We start from the raw sequence: 25631 nt of genomic DNA on the forward strand, positions 1-25631 counted from the left end.
AGGTGCCTTTGGCTCATTAACCGCTTATTTAAGGAAAAAATGTGAAATCAAAACAAATTCGTTAATGACATGGTCGGTTGTGAAAACCCGTAATCAAAGTAGCCCTTGTTCGGCTCATGTTTCTAATTTTCATACCCTCTGGCAAATATATTGGTTGATTGATCCTAAATTGAAAAGTGCGGTTGAATAAGTGTTTTATCGAATCATAAATAATGGAAATCGAGTGTGGCATAAAATTTATAAATGATACAAAAATAATAAATAAATGGGACAAAATGTAAGAAAAAATAAAATAGTCTTAAAGAATTCAAAGCAATTAAAAGTTGAAAAAGCCCTGACGGTAATTGATGAAGTAAACGAAGGAAGATAAGGTGATAAAATTTGCAAAACCGGCACAACGTAAATTAATTGTGTCTTGAATGTACCAATAAATCATCTTTGTTAATTTTTTTTTATTAATAATGGAGACAAGTTTAAAATATTTTTTTTTAATTTTTAGTAAAAGCAAAATGAAAAACAAAAATAATATTGCCTCTTTAAAAATCAAGTTTTGTTTTCACTGCTTTCGGCAGTTTCTCCATCAAAAGGGAATTAAATAAATCAAGGGCTCCCACCGAGAATCACGCATAGCAGTTCCAAGTTCATTCATTATACATAACTCGTACTTCTTAATTTCTTTTACTAGGCATTTTCCGTACCGTTAAGTTTGGTAGGAAAATATTCTTTCATTAGCGATGGTTCGTCAATTAGTAGGCATATAAATCTAACGGCACAGTGCCCGAGGCGGAGCAAGAAGAAGACAACTAACCGGAACTGAAAACTAGCACTAAAAACCAATAAGTAAAAGGCCTAAGGTAGCCGCAATAACAAAAGAACGGAAAAGACCCTCTGATGACATCAACAAAAAGGGGGGTGTACGAAAGAGATGGGACGAAATGGATGGGGATTACCATCCAATCCCGCATGCGTCCCGTTACTCTTGCTTTTCGGTTCGTGTCCACGCTTATTCACTTGCGCTTTTATTTAGTAATGAGTAAAACATATACATATATATGTATGTATGTACATATGATGGGAGGCATTTGGGGAGCGGTAGGCTTGGGGTGACCGTATATGAATTCCACATAATTATGCGCTGTCCCTGACTCAAAAACCATATGTTCAAAATAAAAGAGGCGGGCGGATTCGGCGAGAGAATCACCCTCGGACATATGGCGAAAAACTTTTCCTTTGGGGGATCGGATCGCTCTCTTTATTCGGTCCCTTGTCATTGCTCTTGTTTGTTGATTATTATTTTTTCCTATTTATAAAGATTGCGCCTCCCCATATTCGCTCTCCCTGTCTCTCATTTTTCTCTCTATCGCTGGCGACTGCCTCGGTTTATTTTGCCCCTGAATTTCTGGTTCATTCAGTTTGCTTTTCGCGTTTCGCGTGCTTTAATCGAAATTTGTTTTTCTCCCTCGATTGTGGTTGTAATAAAATACATAATACACCATTTTAAATAATCGAAAAAATTAGCTATTCACTTTTAAAATTGAAAAATATTTGTGAGAAAGCTTGGCAGCACAGATCAGAAAAATTAAAAATATTTTAAAGGATTGCATCATTTGTTTTTCATTCTTTTAAGCAAATGCTTCAAGAAAGTTATAAAATATTAACTTGACACATAAAAGTACATCAAACGCATTATAATTATGCATATGATCCCCATCAGGTTGATCCAAAGTCTTTAAATATATATTTATTTGAAGTCATGAATAGTTTATGTGGTGCTCAACATTCCTGATCCAATTTCGCTTAATCATTGTGTATTTTACAACCTTTTTTCTTGTCTCACTTTGTTGCATGAAAAGTGCACAGCAGCGGAGTAAAATTTGCACTTAATGAGCTCCCCTCGTTCGACTCATCCCCATATTCACCCCTCCCCTCGTAGGCCATTGTATGCAAATCTTTGTGGAATTCCATTTTGCTGAAGAGTAGCTAATGATAATTTTCTATTATGCTGTTTTTGATTGCCTGACATGGGCGAGAAAAAAATGGTTGAAAAGATATGATAATCCAAACATATTCATCTGACAAGAAAGGAAAGTTTACTTCATTAGCAAATTGGCTTTAGTTGAATTGAATTCAGATTATGCTGCTACTTACTGTACTTATATTGAAGGAATTTGATTGTATTTTATTATGGGTTTCCTAATCATTTTTAATAAAGTTGTAATTTATTTATTTGATTGCTTATTTCGTAAATCAACTTGGAATCATTCAAAGCAAAAAGTAAAATCTTTATCAGTCATGCCCTCTTTTAATTGGCTCTCATATTGACCTTTATTTAAATTAGTATGTGATAACGTGAAAATTTAGCTTTGACAAGGGCACCTTACCTATAAAAGTCGCCGAACGATTTGATAAGACTAAGAATGATTCAGCTTGCTAGACTACAAAAGAAAACAGCACGCCACAAATTCAAAGTAAAAGAAAAGCAAACTTAGCCAGCCATTGCATTTTCTGGTAATTAGAAACTAGTCGTGTATTCAAAACCTGAGGAACAAAATAACAAAGAAAATAGGGAGAGGTTGGAAAATAGCTGTACGACGAGGATATGTAGATAAAATTGTCTAGAATTCTCCTCAAAGTCTGAACAAAATAATTTTACGGTCTGTTGGTTTTAAGAATAAAGAGAGGGTTGGCTTATATAATGCACAGATAACTGTGACTAGCACACTTAATGCCAGAAAAAAGAATGCTTTTATCTGTGTAATCTTCTTATTTTTTTTTAAATATTTCTTATACCAATGCAATAATAATGGAAGGTAAAAACAATTTGTGGTAGATCAGTTTGTGTCAGGAAACAGCTGTTGTATGTCGCGACTTTTGTCTCGTTTCCTTCGTCTCTAGCCCTCCTTGTCGTTTTCCCCAGGCTGTGAAATGGGGTTAGCATGTTGTTTCAGTTTCACCTTTTAGTTCTTTTGTCTTAGCGTGGGCGGTCGTCCGAAAGGTTTATTGCCATGTAAAATGCAACAACAGAAGAAATAATTGCAAATGCAAACTGCAACACCAGGCCAAGAAATCGAGGTTAGACGGGGTAATTGGCACGAATTTGTTGCCAAGTTGGAATATTGGAAGTTTTCTAGGGGTTCGTAGGAATACAAAAGTTCGAAAGAAACTAGCCACTTATATCTAGATTAGAATACATAAATGATGAGGGTCCGGAAGTAACTACCCACTTAAATGTACATTAGAATAAGTAAATGCATCAGAATTTAGGAAGTGGTGTGATTCTATTCAAAAACATTTATGGGTTTGCTTCGATCACATTAATCTTCTTGATTTCAAATTCCCCAAATATTTTCCCAAGCAACCCCCGAAATCTATTTATGATGCACCCTATCCCAACTTAACAATGACTTGCTACCTCAGCTAATATCGCCACAAATGCTCCACATAAATGCTTTATCTGGGAACGCATAAACTCTAATAGTTCCCGAGCTAGCGCGCGTGCATTCATTAAGGGATCCCCCATTTAAACTCAGATATTTCAGCTGAACTTCAAACATTCATGTAGTTCGGATTTCGTGCGTTAGGCGATGAAAGATGCATCATAAAACGTGTCTGCTACTGCATAAAATTCCGAAAATATTGCAGTTGAAAATAGAAATTGTTGTTGAAGCGGCTATTTCACTTACTTTCAATTTTCATCATAATTTTTCCTACGAAACGAAACAAGTTGCACAAGATATGTACGACAGGGCTTGTTGTTGTTATTTTTTCAGTTGTTTACTAGACAAGTTTTGTTGGTGAAAGTTGTTGTTGTTATTGTTGTTGCTTCTGCGTTTGTCATGCTCCATTGACAAAATTGTCCACAGATCAATGAGTCTTGCGGTCAAGTTGTTTTCGGCTTCTATTTTTGTTCATTGAGGGATTTGTGGTTTTGGGCATCAAAGTGATTTTTAAAAAGCAGAGCATTAAAACTTTAAAAATTAATAGCGATTTTAATCGTCGCGTTTCCTCTTTTCGTATGTGAGAGAATGCTTCTAATTTCTTAGCTGAGCAAACAAGTAAAACAAATAAATTCTAATTTATTATGACAAGCCACTTAAACCCATTTGACATGGGCCAGTGTGCAGAATTGTATATTCTGCTCTCCTTCTTATTTTCATCTTAATTTGTATTATTCCCGTTTCAGTGCTCTTCTGAATCATACAATTTACTATAAACAATTTAGCGAAAGATGAGAAAATTCGAATTCATGACACATTTCCCCATGACGTTTGTTTCTAGCGATGGATTGAATCATCGCTTGAGAAGAGACAGCATTGAAGAGCAAAGACGGTCTCCGACTAGATTATGCAATTCATTCAGTTACGGCAGAAGAATTGCATGCACCAACAGTTTTCCTCTTCTTGGTCGCTTCTTTCCATTGCTTTGTTTTATCTACACGAAGTTCATCAATTCAGCTAGGAAATTAAACTTAGCCAGAAGCCCAGAAGAAACCAAACCCAGCCGTGTAGAAAGAATGAGACTCTGTTTGGGAGAAGAGTGGTTTGCAGAGGGGACAAGCAGTGTTGTGGAGACTGTCTTCGTGGACTCTCTTGTTTTGTTTATCTTTTTGCAAGCGCGCATTTCCTGCATGAAATACAGAAAAATTCTTTATGCTTTTCCACCATTCTTTGCCTTTGTTACCAGACAAATTCTTGCTCTGCTTTCTGCATCTCTCCTCTTTGTATGAGACCTATCCAAATCCAAATCTCAAACAATTACCTTTCAATTTGTTAAGAATTGTGCTAAAGGCCATCGCGATACAAGAGAAGAAATCATTTGCAAAGCTTCTATTTATTTTTTTCGCAACTATTACGATTCTGCATAATTCATTAAACTGCTTGGGGGAAAGAAAATTCTTTTGTTTACTCTGTGAACTCTGCTGGCAGTTCAAGAAACTCATTTTTGGAGATACAGAAAGAAATTCGTGGGGGACAATCTGTTGGGTGAGATCTGCTGAAGAATTGCTTTGATTATAATTATGCAAGGGGAATTTTTAAATGAGATTGCTATGGGACCTAAAGACGTGCTCAGTAGCGGTTATAAGTAGATTTTTTTTACTGTAAGAAACTGAAAAGATTTTAAAATATCTATTTTTCATTAGTTTTATAAATAATGAAAAATAACTATTCAAAATAAAAAAAAAAACATCAAGTAAACCATTTTTATAAAATGAAATAAATTTACTCAATTTGAATGCCACAAAGGTTTTCAGAATAATTCAATATAAATTTCTTATGTACAACATATTTTGTTTAGCCAGAAAAAAGCCTAAATATGCCCAGAAAAGTGCCTTAAAGTCAAATTGAGAGATGAAAACAAAGCAACACAAAAATATCTGAATTATGTGCCTAAAAAACTAAGATAAAACTGTCTTCCCACACAAATGAAAAATCAGAAAAAAAAGCAAAACATCAGAGTGCGAAAATATATGAAAACAAAACATCAACCTAACCAGTGCCACGCCCCAATAAGGAACAAAACTACCCAAAAATAAAATAAAAAGTAAATCATGAGTAGTCAACCAGCCAGCCAGCCCGATAGCATCGATTTAGCCTATGATATGTGGGCGGGCCAATTCGAATTCGTAGGACCCACAAATCAGCAGAGCAACAAAAACAACAACAACAATAATACCAATCTGAACAACAACAAGTGCAGAATCGGAGCGCAACAAAATCGAAAACTATCTACGGATAGTCTGGAGGATCTGAATCTGAGCTTTAACACGAGTGCCTCGCAAAATCCGCTAAGCAACGCCTACAGTTTGGGAGTCACTGGCGGTGGTGGCAGTGACTACTGTGGCTTTGGAAAACACCCGCCCATACTGATCGATCAGGAGACGTTTCTCAGCCTCAATCCAGCGGACTTTGAGGACATTGTGCCATCCAATTCGGAGCCCAATTCGCTGGTTTTCATCGAAAACAAGCTGGAGACTAACAACAACAGCCTCGAATCGAACAACAATCATATAAACAATAATAATAACAATAAAATCTACAATTTGGAGAACCTGACAAGTAAATTCAATAATAAAACCAATAATACGAATACAAACGGTTTCAAATTGGAGAACCTGAAGAATTTCAAGAACAAACTACTCTGTGATTTCGAGGATACCAATAGCGGGGGAGGAGGAGGTGGTGGCAGTGGCGGATCAGGACCTGTTGGCATGATGAACGGCGCCCTCAGCGCAGAGATCTGCGATAATCTCAATGAGCAAGTAAGCAGTGTACCACTAATTCCCCCGATTCCGGGGCTAGTTCCATCTAAAAGTTCAGGGTTCATTGGGGGTGTGTGACGCCCCCGTTTTTTAGTTCGCATGTCATGACATCTAAGTGGTATATAGTATATACGGTCTGTCAATAATGTTCAGGCCATTCACTATAAATAAGCCGCAATTGAATGCAATTTGCTTTAGTCTAACTTTGAATTGCCGTAGTTCAACTGTTTTGTTCAGCTGTGGAAAATATCAGTCCGATTTTGACATATTAATCAATTGTTACCTTAAAGGCTTAGCTGAAATAATATGCTGGAAACCAACGAAGTGAGTTGAAGTTGTGTAGTGGAAAATTCCATTAAACTATGAATTGATTCCGGAAAAATATTATGGAAATTTTTACAAAGGTTAAAATATGAAACATTGCATATGTACGGATTTTCACATAAAATACAACTAATCTAAAGTATCTGAAATGTTTTTAAATAACAATTTAGCTACAAAACTTAAAACGTGATTATTTTCTTTTGCATTGTTTATAAAAAGTTTTAGAGTTTAAACTATTTTAAAACAACCATGTGCTTCCACCTTTTTGAAAACTTTGTTTACGATTTCCTTGACTTATTTACCTTTTTAAACGTCAAAACTGGGCCAAAAATAAAATTTCAAAGTCGAAGAACTTGTTGTATTTGCCATATAATTTGCTAGACATCTGCTAACGATAAACAAAAAATATATTCTGTGCCAAATGAGATCATCGGTCACAAATCATCAGTGAGAAAAGAAAGGAAAATCGAAATACTATAGACGTTTTGAGAAATTAGTTGACGGAGCCAAAATTAATGATACAAAAAACTGTAACAAAATTGATGATTAGCCGTGAAGGGAAAATGTGTCAACGAAAGTAACAGAAGCTCGTTTGGATGGAGAGAAAAGTAAGGAAGTCGTTGGTTTCTAAGGCGATTGCTCCAGTTTTGGGGCAGAGAAAGAAAATTTCTTTCCCGAAGCTACTGATGCAACTTCCAGTATTTAATGCAATCAATTATCAAGCGTATTATTTTCCCAGTAGTCCAGCAAATGGGAGCACCGAGATTCTACGTATGAACCACTGCGCTGGAGGTCAGCTCTTTTTTTTTGCTTCTGAATAGCGATAAACCTCCGGCGGATGCTAGATTTGTTTACCATACTTGATCCACATAAACTAGTGGGGAAACTCATTTGATAAATGAAACAATTGTAGGGCATTGTATTGCTGGAGGAGGAAATTGTGAGTGTGTGTTGCAAGTCAAGATTTTCCATTTGGGGTCAAAGCTAATGCCGATTTTAATGTTCGAGTGCTTCCAATTCTTTCCAATTGTTTTTTTATTTTTATTTACGAGCTGTTAACGTGTAAACTGTTGCAAGGTAAAACTTTTAGAATAGGGCAAAATTAAAATTAAACTTATATTGCACCCCTTTAAATTCAAACACCGTGTTCTTTTTCCATTTTATTTTCCCCAATTTTCCATATTTTCGGGGCCAAACTTCATGGACCCCATAACATCTGTTTCGTATTTCCGCACTTGACATTACACATTTCCCATCGTTCAGTTACACCTGTCGTGCCATCAACTTGTCAAAACTAAACTGGAAAAATCAAAGGCCCTTAAAAAGGCCGAAAGGCATTAATGACCTCGGGAACACCGTTTTCAGGCGAGAGAAAGAGGAAAGTGACAAGCCAGAAACCATTGTCTTACGACTTTTCCTATACCTAGTACTAAACAACTATAAGTTTTTGAAGGAAAGATATATCTTAAACCAGCACTGTTTCTGACAAGCATATTGTAGATGGAATTCCTATTCTTATAAGCTTCAATATACATTTCGTATCATATTGTATCTTAAGAATTTTATATAATCCTTATCAATTTTTCAAGATAAGCTATAGATCGGTGCTGAATTTTGCCATGAACTAAGTACGGGGTATATTATAGTCGGGCCACTCGACCATAACATTCTTACATGATTCTATGTACAACGCCTTGTCACTTGTTACTCAATTTGTCTTACACTTTTATCGTTTTCTCTTTATGCCCCCAGCAACATTTTATTTTTATTACTTTCTTTGCTTTGACCAAACGGTTTCTGAATGAGTCGCGACTTCTGTTTTCGTTGCTATTTTTCTGCCTTTTGGCCTTTCCGTATTTTTTTTTCGGAAGAATTCGGTAGACATTTAATTTAAATTCTAGTTTCTATATAATATGCTTAGTTTTTTGGCATGGTTCATTGTACACATACCCTAATTGAGACCCCGCCATATCGTACTTTTTCGGTTGAGTCAGCAAGCTTATTCTTCTCTCTATATATTCCCCACTCTCTGACTATTTCTCCATTTCTATGGCATTCTGTTGTTTGTTTTTGGTGGGGCCCTAGGCCCATTTTTCAGTACTTGCCGCGCAGCCTTTGACGTCGATTGTGTGTCCGTGTATCCATCGCTTTTCAGTGCTCTCATCTCGATCGAATATAAAGTGCCACACTCTCTGTAAATCTAGCAAAATTATCAACTGCGAATAGTTGCCAGCCAATTGCAGTTAATTAAGCATAATTGAACCCCGCACAGTTGGAGCGTCATTGGGTGCCGACCCCAAATGAAAACGGCTTGAACTTCTAAATTGACATTCATGGGGGTAGTACGATTGTGGGGTGTAGTAGGGGTGCAATCAGCAAAAGGTGACAGAATTAATTCATTAAGAGTCCCGCGTGGCTGTTCAATATTAGATAGATTTTTCATAGTTACAGACTAAAACCAGCTTATAAAATAAATAATATGCAAGCATACAGCACAAAAGTGTTTATTAAAAACGGAAAAAACGCACCCTGTTTCCGGTTGCTGTGATAAGCCAGCTCTGGGGCATCCTGTACAGCATTCATCTTGCATATTTCTTATCAGCAGGCAAGCGACTCATGTTCAAAACTTCTGTTTTTATTTTTCCTATACGTTTTTGTAACGCGCGGGCGGGTCATGAGTAATTGCGCAAAAATCAGTAGGCTGCAAATCTGTAATGACGAAAACAGATGCACATGCCAGCAAATAGTTGGCCAAAACTTGAATGCAAAACACTAGCAATCTGTGTGTGCGTGTCTTTTTACGCCTTCTCTTGAAGTGGCTGCCTATGGGGCGTATGCTTAATATTTATGAGATTCATATGGGCAAGGCATGCCAATAACACTGGCCAAACAAAGTGGGATGGCAGATGTGTAGGAAAAGCATCGAAAGTGCTTCTCAAGTGGAATGTTTTTGTTGAAAAATTGTACTTTGAGGCACAAGTTTTGTTATCAACATTTTGTTAGCTTGTTGACTAGTGTAATTAACAGCATTTTCAGAGAGTTGTCGTTGTCGCTTCGAGAAAATATAAACGAACAGTCTGCTTCGGCCGTCAAATGAGCAAAGACTACGCGGCGATGCAGAAATAATTTGAATTTTCTTAAGCCTGCGAGCATTCCTAAATAATGTGAGAGATATATCAGCAAATATATAATCATTTGCACATCATATAGATAAAGGCAAATGTATGTGAAATATCCCATGGCTGAGGTGCAGTTGGTGAACGATCTTCTCCTCGATCTGCGGCACATGAAAAAAGATTGTGTTAGTCGATGCACGAACATTTGTATTCGAATATAGACTTATCAGTTCTCTTTTTCTATATATTTACAGCTGGAACTGCTGCAGCGCAAGGTGGACGATCTGTCAGATACACAGAATATAGCTGAGGATCGGACGACCCGCACCAAGACCGAATATGCAGTCCTTCAGGCGCGTTATCACATGCTCGAAGAGCAATACCGAGAGGTTTGTATTTATTTATTTAAATATTAAATATATACTGAACCCTGGTGTAATAAAAAAAAAAAAAAATATATATATATAATGGTAGGTAAAGTACGCGATCGGAAAGAGATCAAAGAACAAAGCGAAAGTGTTCAATTTATGAGATATATAATTTATTCATGACAATTATCTTGCAGTCGGAACTACGTGCCGAGGAGCGTTTGGCCGAGGAGCAGAAGCGGCACCGCGAGATTTTGGCCCGCGTGGAGCGTGAAGCCTCGCTGCAGAACGAGAACTGCCAGATGAAGATCCGTGCCACCGAGATCGAAGCAACGGCACTGCGGGAAGAGGCCGCCCGACTGCGTGTCCTGTGTGACAAGCAGGCCAATGACCTGCATCGCACCGAGGAGCAGTTGGAACTGGCGCGCGATCAAATTGGCGTCCTGCAACAGGAGCTCGAGGAGCAGACACAGGCACTGCGCCGCCACGAACAGGAGAAGAAGTCCACCGAGGAGCTGATGTTGGAGCTGGGCCGAGAACTGCAGCGTGCACGCGAGGAGAGTGGAGCCCGGGCAATGCCGACCACATCGCCGGAGAGCATAAGACTGGAGGAGCTGCACCAGGAGCTCGAGGAGATGCGCCAGAAGAATCGAAGTATGTAAATGTATTTAAGTGAAGTTGAGCTTATAACTAAATATGCACATTTTTTCTTTACTAGCCCTCGAAGAGCAGAACGAGGAGCTGCAGGCCACGATGCTGACCAATCAGGCCACCATGCTGACGAATGGCGTGGAGCAGGGTCGCCATCTGCTGAACGGAACCCTCAACAGTTTGGCCCAGGAGCTGGAGGAGATGTCACAAGCCCAGGTGTGTATTTGAGTCCATATGTTTCGTCGCCTGCTTCCGCTTTTAGTGTAGTCCAATCCATCATCCCCACACCTACAAAAACACAGTCTAGATGCCAAGTCCAAAAGCACACGCACAGTCACTGCAAAATAAAACTGATTAAAATGCTATTTTGGAACATATAGTTTGAAAGTGTACTACTAGTGTCCGTACTGCCCTGCGCTTATTTTAAAAACCATTTATCTTATCTGCCCACATGTGTATTTAAATTGACATTTATTGTATTACAGGATTCTGTGGATTCAGCCACATTAGCATCCTTAAGTCAGGTAATGCTTCAATCACGCAAAAGCCGCACTCAAAAAGAACAATTAATAAAACACGGTTTTGGAGCCACTGTGCACGCAATGCAGTTTGACTTAAACAAAATTTGATTTAAAACTAATATTGGTTCATGGTTTTTATCGATCAAACTCATTACGGACAATTTATCATCTGGATAACTATAACATTCATTTTTGTATATAAACTCTCAAATTCTTTTTATATCCATGTTTTGTGTGTTGCCTAAATATATTTCAAAATACTAATAATAATGTATGTTTTGCAGCTTCAACAGGCCTTCCAGGAAAAAGAGGATGAAAATGTTCGGCTTAAGCACTATATTGATACCATTCTACTCAACATCGTAGAGAACTATCCTCAATTGCTGGAAGTCAAGCCCATGGAGCGAAAGTAGTGCAGCCCACTGGAAGAACAAACCAACCCTAGGCACTCGGCAGAGTGCCACAACCACCTAACATTACCTAAAATGAATAAACTAACTAAACCATACTCTACGTTAACTTTTTAAGCTACACTCTATACATGTATTTATGCCTAACTTAAGTCGTAATTTATTTTATAACAATTTAATGTAGATTTTTAAACCAAAACAACGCAGAGAACACAAAGATTGCATGTCAAAATGATGAAAAAGTCCTTAATTCGATTAGATTATGTTTTGTATAGAGTCTAAAATTGTGTAAAAGTTTATTTTCCTTCGTTTCTAGTTTGCGTTTTGTATAGTTCGTGTTGTTGATCCATAAAGATATTACTTATAAATATTGTTAGATTTTAAGTCGGAAAAACTTTTTCACTCATTAATGAAATGGAACCCAATAATTTATTGATAATTGCCAGAAAATCTGATTGTGAATGTGTATAGCATAAAGAGATTTTATGAACTGTTGATGCTTGAAAGGAAATATTTCCAATTTCGTTATGGCAGCTAAGAAGGTTTTTGCTAGGGCAAGTGCTCCATTTTTTCAAATCTTTCCATCACAAAGATCTTGTCTCTACAACATGTATACTTCTTAAATCCTTCTATCCATATTTTGCGCTCTCAGGAAAGATCTTCCTTAGTTTGCCTGTAATGTAGTTACAAAAATCTATCAAAAAATTTGCGTTTATGGTATGGACAATCCCAGGATACAAAGACGGAGTTTTAGTTTGATGTGAGTCTAAATGAGAGCAATTATCACGAGGAGTTATGCAATTCAGAATTAATCCAATTAATCCACACACATATGTCAATGTATAGCACAGTTAAAACTAATCTTACTCTGCATATATAACAACATTAAATGGACATAATGTGCAAACGTTTAGGGATGACACATGATAGCTCCAACGAAAGCGATCCCTAATAGTCTTAGCAACTGAACAACTCAAGCGGTCAACCCTAATTTAGCTATTATAATATCCAAGAAAACTCGAGAATCGATGTGTAATCGTTAATCAAAATTTTATTGCCTTAAACGGATGTTTTAAAAAATGTACTAAGGCTTAGATAACTCTAACAAAAAAGTCCATAAGGTTTAATGACATGCTGCGAAATATGGAATTTTAAATGTAATTTACTAGATGCAAGTCGCTGAACTTATATCAAAATAAAAAGAAGAATATTTTATAAACACAGGCCCGCCTTTTTTTTTTTTTTTGACTGGCCCTAAAATAAAAGCAATACTAATTGGCGAAACTCGTTTGAAGACAATGCACATAAATGTTTAATTTATTAAGGAAGCGTGACGCGAAGAACAGGTTTGCTTCACAGGGAAGATTGCATAAGATCTTTTCGATTTGAACGCGTTATATAAGCCGGGTTCTGCAGCAGTGAAGGACAGAGAAGGCATTGGAGTTAAAGTTACAGGATGTTTAAGCCACATTATCACTTGGCCGCAGGTGGGCAATTGAATATCATTTTCGTATGAAACAGAATTGAGTTTGACTTTTGTGCTTTTCAGTGCTGCTGTGTTTCGTCTTCACCACAGCGCAGGTTGTGCCAAATGCAGAAATCGGTCGGATTACTATCCAAGTGCCGTTGCTGTCCAATGGAAAGCCCGTGATCCTTACCAACCAGGAACGGGAAGAGGTCGCCACCGTGGAGGAGATCAAGCCGGGAAAGGTTCATGTTGTCCAGGAGGTAGTGGTGCCACCTACAGTGAAATCTGATAATAAGGTGCGGGTGACAAGATCAGTTTCGGATTCTGGTATCCCTAACCATGGAATCCCAAATCCTGGCATCCCTAACCATGGAATTCCCAATCCTGGAATCCCTAATCATGGAATACCGAATCGTGGAATTCCTAATGATGGAATCCCAAATCCTGGCATTCCTAATCATGGAATTCCCAATCCTGGAATCCCTAATCATGGAATTCCAAACCGTGGCATTCCTAATGATGGAATCCCTAATCCTGGCATTCCTAATCATGGAATTCCCAACCCTGGAATCCCTAATCATGGAATTCCAAACCGCGGCATTCCTAATGATGGAATCCCTAATCCTGGCATCCCCAACCATGGAATCCCCAACCCTGGCATCCCCAACCATGGAATCCCCAACCCTGGCATCCCCAACCATGGAATCCCCAATCCTGGCATACCCATTCCCGATGCTTCCGAACATAAACCAGTTGTTGTTATGCCCAGCAGTCGTACCACCAGCGCACCCGCATCTACATCAATGCCCAAGCGAGTACCCAGCAGGAATTGTTTCCATCTTCTGATGGGTGGCATGACCACCACGTCGCCAGTGGATATGATGACACCTCCATCTACGGAAAACTGCGATGAGCTATGCACCAAGTTCGAATACTCGCCCATTTGTGCCTTCAATGGAATCTGCATCCATGAGTTTGCAAATCAGTGCGTAATGAACACCTTCAACTGCAAGCACCGCGATTTGTCGTTCCGTGCAGTGGACGAGGATGTGTGCCGACTGGGAGTTTGCATGAGGCGATGCAAGGCGGAGGAACTGGTGCTTTAGAATAGCGATTACTCTTAGTCTTAGTATTATATCAATACAATAACGTTTGCGTAAAAACACAACAAAACATATAATTAAATGCATACATTACATAGAAAAAAGTAATTGTTTCTTCTAAAATTTGGTAAATTTAGTAAACTGTCCTTGAGCTAGTAACTCATTTTAAACTTTAGTAAAAGTGTTTTAACAAATTAAAAATTAATATGGTTTCAACAAGAAAGAAATCTTGCTTATACACTCTTGAAGTAATTATTAAGCGCGGATTTCTTTAACACCTGAATAAAAACGTAATTTGTTTAAAATAATTGAATTACTTATTTATAAAATGTGTTGACGAAATGTTCAGTTGTGAGTTGTGATTGTTTGATGTAATTTGGACGTATGAGTTAGACAAACTCTCAGACTGCCAGCTGCCTTTTTTGAGGAAATCTGACTGAAGATCCTTCAGTGTCATCTATGCACTTCAAATAGTCCTTGCTTCTGTTTTATGTTTTGTTAATATAAAGTGGCGTCTTAAACTGTCTATTTGATTGATTATTTGACTTTGAAGTGAATGTGTTGCAATTGAAATACAATATGTAAACTTTCTTAATTTTCATTTTATTTTTCTGCTCAACCTTTCATTTGAAAACACTTCTCACAAGCCGAACTCCCTGAGATCTGATTCCATGCAAAGAGGCTGCCAGTCCTGCGTGCAACGATGGTCTTCCACGGTCTTAAACATTTTCTGGGGATTACGGCAGTTGTAGGCCGACATGGCACAGCGGCTCTCAAACTTCAGAAGGCATTGTCCATTGGTGGCACAGACCGAAGGATCCTTTTCGGGACAAGAATAGTCGCATTTATCCTCGGTCACATCCGAATAAACCCTTTTGCCGTGCTGGTCAATGCTCAGGCTATTGCTATTTGATGCGGGAACCACTTTAGCGGCAGTATAAGCGATGAAGGCTGTCAAAAATTCGTTATATTAATAAAGATTTTTTGGTTTTTGCTTACAAAAGAACGAACCCAGAAGAAATAAAGACAGGAGCTTCATTGTTGGTTTATGATGAGGTCCTTCGGTTGAAACTAATGATGTTTATTTTTGGTGCGTATTACCTTGCTGCGTTCACAGCAACTGTAAAACTGTTGATTTTGGCACCGACTGGACACGTTTTTATATACTCATCAGATTTCTGCTGATGACAGCTTTTGGTTTCTGCTGCCGTTGTTGCGGTCTGTCCTTCCTGATTCCCTGCATAATCCCTTATTTTAACACCTGCCAGGGAAATTAAATTGCATCGTCATCGGTGCCATCAGCAGCTTTGTCTGTCATTTTTATTCTTATCTGCTTTGTAATTATAATGCCAAGCCTGACTAAAAATAATACTCCGAAATGCCAAATTTGCATATTTATTGTTGGCATTTCAATGTTGATTTCACTATATCTGCGGCCTGAAAGTATGCTATGAATTGCAACCATTTCGCTTTAGTTGTGGAAAACTCCGCGTTCCCATTGTGATGGCGCTAATTTCTTCAACACGCATTAACTAATAAAATGCAGTATACAATTATTTGAAATAAACAAAAATTATTTGCACCTCTTTATTTAATCAATGCAGTAATTAATAGATTATTTATTAAAGGCTGAAAGCCATAGAAATATATAGACGTACGAGTATGTTTATTTAATTGATATTAATAAAATAACATTCAATATGCAATTATTTTTTTTTGTACTTTACATATTCTGACACCTTTAATAAATACAATTATAATTTGTGGACCCTCTGAAACAAAATTGCATATATGATTTTATTAAGGAAGCGATTAAATCAGTATGTGAGAGATGTGCCCAGGTGGAAGACAAGTCTACACCATCCCCCACCTCATTGACACCCTCCTTCGAAGTGCGAGTCTCAGCTCACTGGTCCGTTCAAGCGCAACCAAAAACCTGTTAGCATCTCGTGTGCTGAGAATTTACATAAAAACCAAATAATAACATGAACAAATATTATTAAACAAATCGTTTGCAAGGCTGGTGACGTTTAAGGGAGCCCCAAAAGCCTTTATAAAGTGGAAACATTTGGACGAAGAGTCACAGAACGCCTTTGGGTGTCGAAAAGGAACACAAGTACGGATTAACTGATTAACATGAAGACTATTTTGGTTTTAGGTAAGTATTATATTTTGAACACAGGGAAAGCATAATTTAATAAAAATTATTGAGTTAACAAGAAACTTATGCATGATAACGAGGTATCTAGTTGACCCAGAATAATGTTTGTATTAACATAATGAAATTAGTGTTGAGATGTTGAATATAGAATTCAATTTACTTTAGAGTTTATTTAATCACTCAAGAAGTCTTATATTATATATGGGTCTAAAAGCAAGAACATTATAAAATAATCCCTTGATATTTCCTAGCCATCCTGTCGCTGGGACAAGCTGCCGAGTTGACCCAGACTACGGAAACCGCAACTACAACCACAACGGGGAAACCCCAGCAAACGGAGCTCCCCATTCACATCCAGAACCTGATAACCAGCCACATCAATCATGTACTCCAGCACATAAAGAACAAACCTCAGGTTTCGAACACATTGAGTGGACCGGTGGATTGGCATGGGAGTGGGAGTGGGAGCGACGCGCCAGTGGTCAAGCCCCATCCAGATCTCCTTCCACCACTGGCACACTCTGGTGATGTCCTTGCCCCTCCCCTTGCCGACGTCCCAGCGGCTGCACCTGCGTTGCAATCTGGCATACAGTCGGTGCAAGCTGGCAATCCACCGGTAAAGGTGACCCATCACCAGGCCACCGGTACTCTGATCCACCACGGAAGGCCGTTGGTGCAGAATAAGGTGGTGATGCCGCCCGTGGAGCATGTGGTGCTCTCGCTTCCTGGTCAAGAACCCATCAACGTGGCCGAAAAGCTGCAAAAACTGCAACAGCATGTGACCAAGGTGATGCAACAGGCCGAGAAACACATTCCATTAGCAGTGAACCAGGCCATTAAACAAAAGAAAGAACAGGAAGCTCAAAGAGAAAAGGAGCAGCTCCAGAAGGATAAAGAAACCAATAAGGTTGATGACAAAGACAAGGATGTTAAAGAGGATCAGGAGGATCCTGAACCATCCGAAACAACACCTCAACCAAATTCATCGAAGGCAGGTCGCTCGCTGGTTATTCCCGATAAAGTGTCCAATATAGTCAACCAAGTTCACGCCCACATTCCCCAACTGATTGCCCAGCATCGCGAGGAAATGAAACTGGGAAAATGCAATTTCCAGTGTCCCAAAGCATCACTGTCCATTTGTGCCAGCAACGGCAAATGTGTGGTCAATTTTCCAGGCCAATGTGAGCTGAGTCAGTGGAACTGCTTCAACACCAAGAATGGTAATGGTCTACTTTCAATATTTTCGATTATATTAATATAATATATGTTTACTGTTTTGCAGTTTTCCACCAAGTGCACGATGCCGAATGCCAAAATACCATTACTTGCTATAAAAGGGATATGATGTAAGCTGTTCCTCTGGGATGTGATTCAATTATACAAACGAATTTACACTATATTCCATCGAAAATATTTAAACCTTTTAAAATAATTCCAAATTTATAATAGCTGCAAAATATGAAGTAGATATTAAAACAGCGAATCAGTTAAACTATTTTCTACAAACCGATTTTAAAAAGTTAAGGTCCCATTTACCATAATATTATGGTATCATTACCATTGCCACCAGATTTCCGCGACGCATTCGCAGTCAGATCCCATTTGGACGCCATTTTCCGTATCGGCCACGAAGTTGTTTGCTTGACATTTTATCTTCACTTTCGCCACACTTTCCGAATTGCCGGGAGCTGGCTGGGATGTCCCATCTGCTCCTGGCAGGCGAATGATTGCGCGGCAATCATCCAATTTGTCAAAATGGCTTATTAACGGATTTGGGTAAGAGCCGCACGACGAGCGTAGCGGAGTTGGCTCAAATAAATGCCATTATCATTGATTTGCCAATACAAATGCCACAAAAGCGACAGCGTCGAGGGGATGGGGCTTGGTTTTCGAGATTGGAGCTTTTCCAAATGCGGAATCGACAGCTGTGTACCGACTTGGCCAACATTTTTGTTGCGGCTTATCACTAAAATGTTGCCACATGTAGCCGTTGGTAACCAGGATCCCCGAATGGAAACCTGGACCCGTTTCGAATGTCGGACCTCCGGGCGATAACTTCTGCCAATGGTCTATGCAAATTGCGATTTGAACCAATTAAAAGGCACTTCTGGTCGACTAACGGAGTTCAAGGGAAGTTCACAAATGGCTTTGGTATTTTTTTTTCGTTATCTAAGAAAAAGATGGCTATCTTGTTGTGGGCAACTATCAATTCCTCCAACCCATATTTTACGTATATCCAGGCATCTACATGGTAGGTTTTTGGCCAAATCCCCATCCTCAACTGTTAACTATTCGTTGTAGCATGCGAAATCTACGACATCTATTCGCCTTTTGGGGCCCATAAATTTTCCACTTTTCCATCCGCATTTCCCCCGGGAGATCTTAGATGTCCAGAGACCCCTTTTCGCTGGATTCTCCGCCGTGTTCTACAAATGTTTGACTTAGTTTCGCTCCATCTGGCCGCCTGCTGCGTGTCTGGCCTTCTTTGCTCTGTTTTTGGCCAGGTCCGCAGTGCCACGCATGCGTCTTGGCCATTATACCACCGAATTCCCCTCCACTTGCAACTGCCCCATACAAAAAAAGACCGTTAGCTCTGCAGCTCGCTTATCTCAGCCAAATGCCTTGGTTTGGTTTGGCTTAGTCGCAGTTACTTCTTCCCAGTGCACTGAAAAAAAAGTTTAAATATGACGCATAGTAAACATTTTTACATGTTTTGAACAGACATTGTTATAACTATTAGATATGCATTACATAATTTGAGGATTTTATATTTTTATCAGATATATTTTTCAGTGCATGGAGGCTGTCTCTGGTTAATGCCGAATGCGTGAGCTGTGGGCCGTGCCGCATTTGATGGCTTGGATAGCCTCGGCTCCCGCCCTCCAGCTTCTGCTCCTGCTGCTGTTTCTGCTCCTTTGGTTGGCTGCAGAGCAGAGCGGAAATGCAATTAACACTTTGGGCCGTAATTGCGTGCCAAATGCATTTCGTTGGCTTCGCTGGCAGTCCACATTGGCCATGGCCAGTGTAGAATCCGAGTACCCGAGGATTGGAGGGAGAAACTGGAATATAGCCGCTCCTACTAGCAGTCTTGTTTTGATTTGCTCGGCTCATTTGCAAGAAATGTTCCCATAAATCAATTTGGAAATGCTCGTTGACTACTGTCCGTTCGCAAATTTCTGCCCCGTAGAGAATTTTCTTTTGTGGAGGTGGCTGCTTTGGATGCTTCAAAGTTTCTGAAAGGTTACATAAGCTTCTAATGAAATGGAATGCCATTTCGGGGGCGTTTGTGATGATGGGCCTGCTAGGAAATCAGGGAGCAAGGCCTTTAAGCACTTGAACTTTTACTGACAGTGTAAAATGGTAGCCATCGTATTGTAAAATGTTTATTGTATATTTCATCGAGTAGTTTTGGATTTTTCCTTTTTTCCAACGGGTTAAATGATTTGATGCTCTGAGCCATATAATTTCCCTTTCGTTTTATGCGCCACGAACCATAAATTGGCTTTTTAACTTGTTTTATTCTTGACCAATTATCTGCGATTTCCACACAAATGCCTACCAATTTGGTAATTCCTGGTGGGAATGACTGACCGCAGCATTTCCTGTTTTCCGTTTCTCCCACATTAAATGGCTGCCTTAACTTTGTTTTTCGTTTAAGTGAAATTAATTGAGTAATTTGATGCGAAATGTTTGCGACACGCAGCGGAAAAGATGGAATAAGCGAGGAAAACTGCAAACAATTCCACAAACAGAACTCAAAAGGGGCGATGGGTGGTGGATGGTGGATTGAGGGATCGTGGGCAGACGGGGAAGGTGCGGCAGATGCAGATTATAAAATGCCCATCGGCCAGAGCAGTTGAACCGGACTGAAAAGGAGGCCAGGCAACAGAATTTAATATAAAGCATATTAACTTTGATGGCAAATGACTGCGGGCCCAAATGGGTGGCAGGGGGATAAGTGGGGGCGGTCTCTAGAGGGCTAGGGATGCGGGAGGGGACAGCCCGTTTTGGACCCATTCCAACAACACATGTTTGATGATGATGCGCGCTCTTGAAGTCGCTGGCAGTTAGGCCCAACGTGGGCTCCAGCCGCCTGACAAGCGTTTAAAAAGGTTTTATTTACACCGATGATGGCAGCGGCCAAAGCGGGACGCCACTATTCGGCCAGAGGGAGACAGGTAGCCCGAGAATCGGATCGCTCTTGGCCTGGTCCAATGTGCAGCGCAATTAAGTTGCCAACAACTTTGAAATTATGCAATTATGGGTATGAGAAATTGCCTGGAAATTACACGAGGGACTTGACGAACAGCAGCAGTCAAGAAGAGCAAGTGCACTGAGCACAAAACCGAGCATTATGTAAATCAAACTTTTTAATATTTAATATATGCGTTATTTTATTTACCAAAGTAACGATCTGACATAATAGGTTGCGCAATTCTTAGCTTTTTTGCAATGATTACTTACTATATAAAACTATGAATTTAAGGGATTTAAAAAAAGATTCCTTTGATCTAAAAAAGAAATATTATAAAAAAACAAATTATCCTTATAAAAAGGACCTTCTTTTATTCTGAACATTATTGTTAATTAATCTTTTATTTAAAAATATTATAACTTTACAGGTACATAGTTTTAAATGGATCTTTGCACATGCAAAATGTTTTGAAATTTCAGTTAAGTTCGATGGCTACTTTTTTTACAGTGCCGCAGCAGCAAAAGTGGAGCTTAAAACAGCTCAAGTGGAGCCCGTCTCCCGACTCAGAGCCTACTTGATTATTTATTAAAACGAAAGTTAAACAGCGAAAGGAAGCAATTTTCCATATAAAAGAAGCGGAGTTCGCTGCTGAGGAAGCCGGGATTCGCCTGGCCATGTGTCTATGCAAGTTTTGTGGCCCCCTCCAGAGCGTAATTGCCATGTTTAAAGTGTGATTAATTTGTAATCATCAAAAAGGCAAAAACAGCCATGTAGAGAACAGCTCTGCGGCTCCGTGGAAGCTCGGCAAATGTTTGCATTTTAAGTTGCCGGGCAGAAAGGCAGAAACGAAACGAAATCAGAGTATAAAAGCTAAACCAAAAGACAGGAATCGCCGCCTCAGGATGGAAGAGGGGCGTTAGTCGGAGGGGGGCGTGGCGGGGTAGAAGAAGTGCGGGACAACAGCGTGTTCTCTAAGTAATTGAGTTTGCTTGCTGAGGCGTTGAAAGTGACCGGGAATCGGGGAAATCGGGCAAGTGGCGGCTGTTGAGATAATGAGCCAGCTAAGATATATGCATATATGCATAAAGTTGAGCTCCACACTTCTATGCTACGGAATCGTAATCGAATCGTTGGCCAACACAAAAGTTAATAATATTATTATCCTTAAAAGTTACCCATTCAAAAGATAGCCGGACTCTAACCGGATTGATTATTTTATGTTATTTTATTTTAATAAAATGTAAGCTGGCAATCGATTCACCTAATGCCTCTTACTTTGCCAATGTTTTTCAACTCTAATTATGGCCATTCTGAGAAGTGACCAAACATTCTTTATCAATCGTTTATCGATCAGCAACCATGATTGCCAATTTAATTAGCTGACAACTTTATTAGCACCTAAGACAGAGCAATGCGGATGGTTTTGGCCAAGACAACGCAGTAAACACGATTCTCTCAGCTGGCTACGACTAATTACAGACACCGGCTGCTCGAATGCATCCAGTAGATACGCGTACGAGCCATAAAAGCCAATCGCGAAAGCATTGCCATTAATTAAGCCAAAGTATAAATCTCGCATTGCTCCAAAGCCGAAAACCAAACAAAGCAGGAAGCTGCCAAAGTCATCTACTCAGACCGCCTGCCGCGCATGCGCAGCTCAGAATGGCCATCTCAGAGTCAGCTTTCAGTGCAAAAAATAGCTAGGAGAAAGGAACATTTAATTAGCTTAAAAACTTTATGGTATGCTATGAATGTTTCATATAAAATAATTTATTAAAACATATTAACTTTTCAATGAAGCTGGCTGAGTACTGCGCGCCAAGAGGGAATATTCATTTATTAATTTAGATCAACATTTTTTGTCTTTTGCGCATGTCAAATATGATTGTGAAATAAATAATATAAGTTTTACTTAACTATCCACTATGATATTTAAATGTTTTACCTTACACTTGCCTAGACGTGCTTCAAAAATATTTTTTTCTTTACGATGGGCTGCATAACTGAACGGCTACAGGCTTTTGACCTTTTGAAAATAGCCAGATACATTTTCCACAGCACTGATGACCATGAAGCGAAAATAATGGGGAGGGGCCGGGAAAAGGAGGCAAAACTGCGGACCCGTCCAGCCCGACATTCCAAATAATTACAAGCTATAAAAATTTATGAGCGCCAAGGATTTTCTTTTGCCACCACAAAACGCGAATGCGTGTGTGCGCCCGGGGCTCTGACCAAAAGAAGTATCTACGTATCTCACAAATACAACGCGCTCACCCATAAAACAGTCGCCTCAACTGCAGTCTGCTCCCAGTTCCTCCTGCTGCCGGTTCCTCCGCCGGTTTTGGCAAGCCTTTTGTTCTGGTTTTGTGCATTGATTGAAAATTAAGTTGTGCCGATTGGGTGGCGCACTCTTCAATCCATCGGCCGATTTATCATTCAATCATCCTGTCACGAAATGTGTTAAAATTCAATTAGAAATGCTACGAAAGGAGTGAGATTTTACTGTTTGCTATTTATTTTATTTATACCCGTTTTACGACAGCCCGTGGGGATTATTTTAAAAAAGAGCGAATATTTTTGTAAGAAATAAAAATATTTAAGTGAACAATTATTAATGATTATGGCATGTCAATATGAAATTTAATCAAATCTTTGTATAAAAAGAAAGCATAAGGTCTAGAAAAATATTTAATTAAAAAGGTAAATGCCTAATTTTCATGACTTTTGACCCACACTATGAATTAACTCCAAATTTTCCTATTACCCGTCCTATCTTTTAAATTTGACTTTCATGTTACCACATTTGACCTTCTTTCATAGTTTATTGATTCGAACTTCCCAGATGACCAACGGTCAGACATTCAATTTGAATAGTTGTCATATGAAGTCAACGCTATAACTTCTCCCTACTAAAAACCCAGTTCGCATCCTGAACCTGGAGCTCAAGTGATGGCTACATCATGCTCTTCCACTTGATTTACGTCTAACTGTAATCGAATAATATATCAGGCAAAAGGCTAGTGGCCAAGTTGCCAGGTAGCTCCAACTATCCTAGCCACAAAAACCAATTCAGTCTGCGGATGCCCCTGCAACCGTCCCTTTCATCGACGTGCACTCAACAAAAAATGTTTTTAATTTCTATAATTATATTAAATAACTAAAATTGATGTGTTAGCACTGAGAAATTCTAAACACTTTCGAAGGAATAAATTATATCAAATAAATATTCAATTATTTGGAGGGCGCTTTCCTCTTAACTTTCCATATTAAAATATACAATACAAAATCCACTTTGAATGCATAAAAATGTATGAACTCAAAACAATAATAACTTAATTTTTTTATGTGTTTCGTTTTGAGTGTCTGCTCTAGGCCAAGCTATCCCCTCCGCTAAGTCCTCTCTCGGTCGAACTTAACGGCACGACAACCTTAGTCAAAAGCTCAGGCATAAAATCAATTACATTGACAAATGAGCAGCTGACAAGCTGGGGGGATGGGGCATGGGTAATGGTGGTGGAGCCTGCGGTGGGAGCATGTGTCAAAGCGTTCCAAAAGCGCCATGTGCCCTGAGGCCAATAGATGCTACGCGGTTTTACCATGAAACACAGTGGGTAATGTTACACTCAAACTATATATATTACATAGATAAATTTTTTTTACAAATTTTTATATATGTATATATTTTCCAAAGAATATGCATATTTAATTTTTTTTAAGGAAAAAGCCTAAAAATTGCATTATTCTAAAATAGAATTAATGGAAAAGAATATAACTACATATATTAATAAATGAAAGAATACAAAATAAAACGTTTAATTTATATATATGCCAAATAAATATATGTTTAAGGAAATACAATAAATATACAAGTAGTATTACATTAGATTGTAGGTTTTGAGTTGTTTAGATGTGTTGGGAGATTTCCATATCTTTCACTTTCCGCCTTTAAGAAATGGTGCTAAAAAGAAATAATATTTACTCACCTATAAATTACAAAACCTGAATGTCAACATGTGTAATAATAAATAAATTATAAAAATGAATTAACTTAATACGGAACATAGTAACTCTCGCACATGCCTTAGCATTATTTTACAAATACAATTAATATTAATAATTAAAAACCCACACGGCCATTGGGCCGACAACTTTGGCTAATGGTCCCACTGTATTAAAGTGGCGATGTCCTCATGCTAAACAAGTAATCTGGAGTTCGGCAAACGCGGTACATTCACATTCGCCAGAATCGGTTTCTCCACGAAGTATAGGTCTTCGTATCGCTATATGGAACCCAGCCTAAGGATCCACACCACACATTCTCGACCCATGAATTATGTGACTTATTAAAACGTCATTCGAGTTGACAAGTTGCCTTTGCCACTGTCGTTTGTCCACTTGGCCTCAGATTACCTGGTCCCTCCCCAAAGCCCACGACTCCATGGATGAGCAGGAAACTTCTAATTGTTATATACTGTCCATCCGTCTTGGCCACGTCGATGGTCGTGCGTGCTCTGCGAGGTGGGCCATTGTTTATGCTCCTTGGGATCCCGGTAATCAATGAGCTGCCAGCCTCACCGCCTTCATCAATTTGCATTTATAATTTTCAGACTGATTGACTTTTGGGGCTACGTCTCCGCTGCTGTTTGCACAAAATGGATAACCCTGTGATGAGAGACTGGTTGCAATCGGTGGTCCTTGCTGTGGTCGTGACGCAGTAATCCCAATTGTAGAAGGTAACGCGATGGACAAAAATTGTGGTGATCATTTGGAAAATACAGCGTGTAAGCTGTGTGGAAAACTTTAGATTCACGCCAAATGCTACAAGATAATAAAATACTGAAATTTGCGATAATACTAAAAGATAATTGTGCCACTAAAAATAACTTAGATTGCATTGGTGTGTCCGAAAGGACATTACTGTTACTATTCATTTGTAAAAATAGGTAAAAAAATATAATATACATTACTAAATTGAAGGGGTAAACTCTAGGGTAGACGCTACGTTGGATCCTAGGATCTTTCAAACACTTTAAAATTGTTGTAGTGTGACCGTAT

At 38.9% G+C, this 25631-nt stretch overlaps 4 protein-coding genes across 15 annotated transcripts in view; 3 read left to right on the forward strand and 1 right to left on the reverse strand.

Moving 5' to 3' along the window:
* LOC117141621 (rab11 family-interacting protein 3) overlaps positions 1 to 12869 on the forward strand; it is a 41640-nt gene extending 28771 nt beyond the window's left edge. For 3 of the 11 annotated variants that reach the window (XM_033305144.1, XM_033305143.1, XM_033305140.1), the window contains 5 exons: positions 9954 to 10088; positions 10265 to 10721; positions 10786 to 10934; positions 11204 to 11242; positions 11524 to 12869. In XM_033305144.1, coding sequence (XP_033161035.1) covers positions 9954 to 10088; positions 10265 to 10721; positions 10786 to 10934; positions 11204 to 11242; positions 11524 to 11652 — 909 coding nt within the window. In that variant the 3' untranslated portion in view covers positions 11653 to 12869. Of the gene's footprint in view, positions 1 to 5295; positions 6260 to 9781; positions 9885 to 9953; positions 10089 to 10264; positions 10722 to 10785; positions 10935 to 11203; positions 11243 to 11523 lie in introns of those variants that run through there. The other 8 variants (XM_033305148.1, XM_033305150.1, XM_033305141.1 and 5 more) reach the window with 6 other exon arrangements.
* A 37-nt stretch (positions 12870 to 12906) lies between these two features.
* On the forward strand, positions 12907 to 14424 carry LOC117141623 (RNA-binding protein 12). Of its 2 annotated transcripts, XM_033305153.1 has the most exons (3): positions 12962 to 13136; positions 13199 to 13413; positions 13890 to 14116. In XM_033305153.1, exons 1-3 carry the CDS (start codon positions 13106 to 13108, stop codon positions 14028 to 14030), a joined length of 387 nt encoding a protein of 128 aa, XP_033161044.1. In that variant the 5' UTR covers positions 12962 to 13105; the 3' UTR covers positions 14031 to 14116. The 2 variants fall into 2 exon arrangements, with proteins under 2 accessions (XP_033161043.1, XP_033161044.1); XM_033305152.1 differs by having other exon boundaries at positions 12907 to 13136; positions 13199 to 14424.
* A 378-nt stretch (positions 14425 to 14802) lies between these two features.
* LOC117141003 lies at positions 14803 to 15335 on the reverse strand. Its single transcript, XM_033304256.1, has 2 exons — positions 15232 to 15335; positions 14803 to 15171 (listed from the first exon to the last, which is right to left on the reverse strand). The coding sequence occupies exons 1-2, from the start codon at positions 15257 to 15259 to the stop codon at positions 14861 to 14863; spliced, it is 339 nt and encodes a 112-aa protein (XP_033160147.1). The 5' UTR covers positions 15260 to 15335; the 3' UTR covers positions 14803 to 14860.
* A 935-nt stretch (positions 15336 to 16270) lies between these two features.
* LOC117139980 lies at positions 16271 to 17835 on the forward strand. The gene is made up of 3 exons (XM_033302683.1): positions 16271 to 16378; positions 16633 to 17601; positions 17664 to 17835. Exons 1-3 carry the CDS (start codon positions 16357 to 16359, stop codon positions 17729 to 17731), a joined length of 1059 nt encoding a protein of 352 aa, XP_033158574.1. The 5' UTR covers positions 16271 to 16356; the 3' UTR covers positions 17732 to 17835.
* The last annotated feature ends 7796 nt before the right edge of the window (positions 17836 to 25631 follow it).

This window comes from Drosophila mauritiana, chromosome 3L (genome assembly GCF_004382145.1).
Source record: "Drosophila mauritiana strain mau12 chromosome 3L, ASM438214v1, whole genome shotgun sequence".
NCBI classification, from domain to species: domain Eukaryota; kingdom Metazoa; phylum Arthropoda; class Insecta; order Diptera; family Drosophilidae; genus Drosophila; species Drosophila mauritiana.

What these genes read in the sequence shown, in the direction of transcription:
- LOC117141003 (XM_033304256.1), bottom strand. Translation starts at nt 15,259, where the DNA reads ATGAAGCTCCTGTCTTTATTTCTTCTGG. An exon ending in CCTGTCTTTATTTCTTCTGG is followed by an intron (nt 15,172 to 15,231) that starts GTTCGTTCTTTT and finishes AATTTTTGACAG; the next exon opens with CCTTCATCGCTTATACTGCC.
- LOC117141623 (XM_033305152.1), top strand. Translation starts at nt 13,106, where the DNA reads ATGTTTAAGCCACATTATCACTTGGCCGCAG. An exon ending in ACATTATCACTTGGCCGCAG is followed by an intron (nt 13,137 to 13,198) that starts GTGGGCAATTGA and finishes TGTGCTTTTCAG; the next exon opens with TGCTGCTGTGTTTCGTCTTC.
- LOC117139980 (XM_033302683.1), top strand. Translation starts at nt 16,357, where the DNA reads ATGAAGACTATTTTGGTTTTAG. An exon ending in GAAGACTATTTTGGTTTTAG is followed by an intron (nt 16,379 to 16,632) that starts GTAAGTATTATA and finishes GATATTTCCTAG; the next exon opens with CCATCCTGTCGCTGGGACAA. An exon ending in CTGCTTCAACACCAAGAATG is followed by an intron (nt 17,602 to 17,663) that starts GTAATGGTCTAC and finishes ACTGTTTTGCAG; the next exon opens with TTTTCCACCAAGTGCACGAT.